The sequence below is a fragment of the Corvus brachyrhynchos genome, unplaced genomic scaffold, assembly GCF_000691975.1.
Source record: "Corvus brachyrhynchos isolate BGI_N302 unplaced genomic scaffold, ASM69197v1 scaffold283, whole genome shotgun sequence".
Taxonomy (NCBI): domain Eukaryota; kingdom Metazoa; phylum Chordata; class Aves; order Passeriformes; family Corvidae; genus Corvus; species Corvus brachyrhynchos.
In genome coordinates this window covers 234365-239728 of record NW_008237409.1, presented here as the reverse complement: position 1 = coordinate 239728, position 5364 = coordinate 234365, and the positions used below count along the sequence as shown (strand labels likewise).

Sequence of the window (5364 nt, the reverse complement as noted above, 5' to 3'; positions counted from 1 at the left end):
GGGCTGCGCTGCAGCGGGACCCGCAATGCCAGCAGCACTGCCGAGGGGAACTACTGCCTGGTCTATCAGACACCTGTGCAAGGTACAAGCTCCAGCCTCGCTGTGCCAGGGCCAGGGCCACCACTGCTGGAAACAGCCCCTGTGCCCCTTCTGCAGCGGGTAAAAGGGATCTCGTTGGCAGCAGTCTGAGCCACAGTAGTGGGTATCACTGTACGGGCAGGAATTTAGGAAACAGTCTCTCTCTAAATTCCCCCCTTGCAATCATGCACATGAAGATGCATCTTTCCATTCTCTCATTGCTCAGCATTGTCTCTCTCCAACACAGAAAAAACATCTTTATTCTGCAGATGGAGAGAATTGAGGGAGAGCCTGGGAAGGCATTTCTCCACCACGTAGCCCCCATGTTAGGAAGCCACTGAGGCAGATCTGCAGACCCTAAGTCTGCTTTACTCATCTTCCTCTAAAATATTCATCTGCATACATGTTGAAGGCCAGAAAAAAAGGCAGAGAGTAAGGCTCCAGTCTAGAAAACCATTTAGGTGGTTCTAGCAACTTTTTCCATGCAGTGGTTTACACTGAGTTCAATGAAACTTCTCACAACCTTAAAATTAACAAATTAAGTGCTTTCCTGGATTGGTGATGGGCTTTTTTTTATCCCCCAACACCCTTTTCTTTTTTTCCTCCATCTCCCAGTTCAGAGGTAGACTGCAGACCACAGCACGAAAGAAGAACTTGCAAGAAGAATGCTTGTTTCCATGAAATTGCTAGTACTTCCCAGGTCTGTGGAGACCAGTGCTTTCTCTGGGCTGTGCGGGCACTTTCTAGCCATGGCTTCATCTAGAGCTTGCTCTGAAGAATGAAGAGAGTAATTGACAATTTATTTCCTGGCTTCTTGATGAATCATCACATAGGGTCAAGATTAGTTCTTATCCTATCCTTGCTTTCAATGGCATGCTAAGAAGCAAGGTGAGGATTTACAGAAGCATGTATGAAACCAGGTGTCTGACTCCACGTTTGGAGGGCTTGCCACTGCCTGGGCCTTCAGAGAGAAATGGCAGTGCAGATGTTAAACTAAAGACAGCTGATTTCATTAGGAGGGTTTTTTTCCTGTGTTAAAAAACTCCCAATTTCCCGGTGTAGTGGCACATTTAGAGTTCCATTGAAGACCCAACCTTGACAGGCAAATAGCTGGTAACAAACAGGCTTTGAGAGGCTTTTAAGACAACTTGCTGGCAAGTAAAATGGTTTGTTGCAGCTTTATCAAAAAAGCATCGCCTAACACAAAACCAGCAGAAATCTCTCTGAGGATAATCTCTGGCCTCATACAGCTGAATGAATTTTAGGAAGTAGCTGACTCACAACCAGACCAAATTGATACCCTATATTTGTAAAAGAGAGAAGGAGGAAGCAATAAACTCTGTAATCAAGAGCTGTCAGTGGAATTATTAAAAAGCCACAGTGCTAACAATGAAATATCTTCTCTACTCACAGACACCCGCTGCACAGACAGGAAATTCTTAAGCACCAAATCCAAAGTGTTTGTTGCTTTGTCAAGCTTTCCTGGGGCTGGGAATACGTGGGCACGCCATCTGATAGAGCATGCCACGGGATACTACACAGGAAGTTATTACTTTGATGGAGCCCTCTACAACAAAGGTACCGGGGCCCAAGAGATGGGACACGTGCAGCCCTTCCAAAGCACAGAGCTTTACTTACTGCTCTGTCGGCCTTCTGCCTGAGCCAGCAATGTCTGTCGCTGTCAGCACGTTTGGTACAATTCAAACACACACCTGGACCAAGCAGCCTCCCGCAGTGCAGATGGCAGCAGGGACAGCTCCAGTAGCACGCTGCTCCTGACAGGCAGCTGCCCGCACAGACAACAGCCAGGTGCTCCATTTGCAGATGTGCACATTGCCCGCACTGGTGCCCTGTGCACGCGTACATGTGCAGCTCCCATCTGACAGGCTGCTCCAAAAGACCAGTTACCTAAATGCTGCGGGTGAGACCCTTCAGTAAACAAGTAGGTTAAATTTTCGAATGTTCCTAATTACTCTGGGAGGACAGTATCCTGAGTGGGCAGAGATTCAGCAGGTAACAAGCATTGGCCCTGTGAAAAGCTGCCTCACTGCAGTGTGGGGCTGAGGATGCCTTCTCCAGCAGAGGGATAGCCTGGCTGCCATTGCGTGCCCAGCTTGGTGGCTGGGGCTCCAGCCATGGGTTTAGCTGACTGGTACTGTCCCACCAGCCTTACACCACTGTAGGGAATGATTTAGTGGGAAAAGGCACAGACACATAGTCTGGCAAAAAAGTCAATAATCCTGTCTTGTAAAACAGGTTTTAAAGGAGAAAAAGACCACTGGAGAAGTAGAAGGACCATCTGTGTGAAAACACATGAAAGTGGCAAGACAGAGATTGAAATGTTTGACTCGGCCATCCTGTTGATAAGGAACCCGTACAAATCACTGATGGCAGAGTTCAACAGAAAATACGCCGGGCACCTGGGCTATGCCACTGACCGCAACTGGAAAAGCAAAGGTAAGCATTCAACCCATCTCCTCAGTATGCTGGGAAGGGGGGACATGCTAGGACCTGAGTGAGCACCACAAACAAATTCAGTGGGACTTGAGTCCCACTGCAGTAGGGATCAGTCCCAAAACCTCTGACACCTGCACTGTGGGAGCGGTTGTGGTCTTGCCATATGCCCACCCCCAGAGGAGGGTGTGCACAGAACCAATGCCACAGGCGCACGGGAGCGTCTCTGCCACTGCAATGCTGGGCATAGAAAACACGTCCATGTGCAGTGCTCCTGTGCACAACCCATTTGCCAGACTGAGGTGAAGAAAATTTGCCCCTGCAGCATGTAATAGCCATGAGAAATATAATTTAAGATTTGGAGGATCCAATGGAGCATGACACTTCATGAAGGAAATTTTACAGCACTGCACAGGTGCTACTGCACTGCAGAAAAATAAGGATAATAGCAATAAGTGGGCTTGAGATTCAGTGTCCCCTGAACACACGACAAGACTTCAGAACCTGCTTGCCACACTTCACATGTTTGACTGGCAAGCTGGCTGGTGACTGCAACGACAAGACTTCAGAACCTGCTTGCCACACTTCACGTTTGACTGGCAAGCTGGCTGGTGACTGCAATTTCCCCGCTGGGTACACTGCTGCATTCAGACTGCAGCAGAAAAGCCATTTGGCTTCCATTTCTCCTTGTACGTATTTTAGGCATTACAGCTGTGGCTTGGGAGAGGGTTGGGGAGGAAGTATCCTGTGTCACCACACATTTCTTTCCCAAGTTCATGTATCACCTTTCATCAGTCACAACTCAAGACCTATTCATCAAAAACTGACAAAATAGCCCCCCAGAAAAAAGTTTGCTGGGAGTGGCTTTCCTATAGTGCAAACTGCAAATTGTTACATTTCAGCCACAAATGCTCTTTGTCCAGCCCAAAAGCTTTCACTAGGTCTGTCTTGACTTCAGGAAATTAAATTATTTTAGACAGCAAATAGAGATCAAGGTATCATTAATGCCTGAGGCAAAGGAAAATTGCTGACATGCAGCACGGCTAACAGTGTCTCATTTTCCTGGCTTCCTGGTCATCCAGAGTGGCCCGACTTTGTGAACAGCTATGCCTCCTGGTGGGCCTCCCACGTCCTGGAGTGGCTGAAGTATGGGAAGCGCCTGCTCATTGTCCACTACGAGGACCTGAAGCAGAGCCTCATCCCCAAGCTGAAGGAGATGGTGGAGTTTCTGAACGTGACAGTGACAGAGGATCGGCTGCTCTGTGTGGAGAACAACAGGGACGGGAATTTCAAGCGGTCTGGTGCTAAGCAAAAGAATTTTGAGCCATTTACCCAGGAAATGAAAGATCTTATCAACAGATACATCCTGACAGTGGACGAAGCCCTAAGGGGAAGAAACTTCTCAGGGCTGCCCAGGGAGTATGTGCCAAGATGATAGGCTGGTATCATGCTGCTGTGGTTCAAAATGAAGTTTTTTTTCTTAAAAAAACAAAAAACCCAAACAAACAAAAAACCCCACAAACAAACAAACAAGAAAAGCAAAAAAAAAAGAAAAAAAAGAAGACCAGACCTCTCTAGCAGTTATGGCAAAGATACTTGTGGAGGCTGCTGAGCAGTGCAAATTCTCTCCACTCTTGGGAGAAGGGGGTGGCCGCAGCATCCCCCACAATGAGGCACACAGCTGGGGACCTGTAGGAGAATACAGACATTAAGCAGGGCCAGTTGGGAATCCCTGGGTTTTATCAGCCCCAAACCTGGCTCCAGGGGCATGGAGGAGACCCCAGAGGGGTGGCAGAGAAGGGAGTGCCACCTGTGCTAGGGGCTTGACACAGGTTTTTGCACCTCCATCTCTTCACCTGGAGAATCACGGTGGGTCTAGGGGGACACCAGGGACGAATGTCACCACAGTCAGTGCTCCTGGTTCTAGAAACGGCCACAGCCAGCCCGTACTGACATCAGCCTGGACCACCTGGAGAACAGGGGCAAAGGGGATGAACCCCAGCCCTTCCAGCCCCAGCAGGGGTAGGATCCCACCTCCTACCTCATCCCTGCAGGAACTCCAAGACAGTCCAACCTGAAAAACCATGGCTACTTAGGGCTGCCCTCTGGACCCACCTCCAGCAGCCATGCAGGTTTGATTTCTAACTCCTGCAGTTCCCCAAGGTTTGTTTGACCCTGCACGGGGCCCTTGTGTAGTGGGGAGGGAACAGGGGCACACGGGGCTGGCAGGGCAGCTGGCCCATGATCCTGGGCCACTGGCCAGCTTGGAGGTGGTTAAACCCTGCAGCCAAAGGGGCTGCCCTGCTGCGAGATGCTTCTGTTCATGGGAAATAAAGGATTTCTTAAAAATTTGAGTGAAAATACTAATTTTAATAAAACAAGTTTATATAAAGGGAGCTGAACTTGCTCTGGCTGTGTATCATTGGTGCTTTAAAAACATGCAGGTCATACAGGTTGAGTACACTTCAACCTGAGTCTCTCCCTGTTTACACTCCACACATGGCTCATCTCTGTGCCACCTGGCTGGTATGGGGCTTGTTGCCTGAGACCACAAACCAGGATTTGGGCCCACCACAAAACATGAAGATTATGAGAATGACATTTTATTATATAGCCTTTCCAGCTTTGTATAGCATTACAGGATCATTTAAAAAATATTTTGATCATTTCAAACCTGTAAATGATGAGCAAGGACAGGTTGTAAACTCTCAAGAAGGCAATTTAATTATGCATATGTCCTGTAATGAAGACTCTAGGTGGCTAAAATTAGACCTGGCAAAAATTATGAATATGCATTAGCTCTGTAATGCCAAAAATCAGCTCATTTAAAAA

The 5364-nt window shown here is 48.1% G+C and overlaps 1 protein-coding gene across 1 annotated transcript in view; it reads left to right on the top strand.

Moving 5' to 3' along the window:
* The window catches only part of WSCD1 (WSC domain containing 1), a 21222-nt gene extending 16288 nt beyond the window's left edge, over nucleotides 1-4934 (top strand). The window contains exons 7-10 of the mRNA XM_008631136.2: nucleotides 1-82; nucleotides 1492-1656; nucleotides 2335-2535; nucleotides 3615-4934. Coding sequence (XP_008629358.1) covers nucleotides 1-82; nucleotides 1492-1656; nucleotides 2335-2535; nucleotides 3615-3967 — 801 coding nt within the window. The 3' untranslated portion in view covers nucleotides 3968-4934. The remainder of the gene's footprint in view (nucleotides 83-1491; nucleotides 1657-2334; nucleotides 2536-3614) is intronic.
* The last annotated feature ends 430 nt before the right edge of the window (nucleotides 4935-5364 follow it).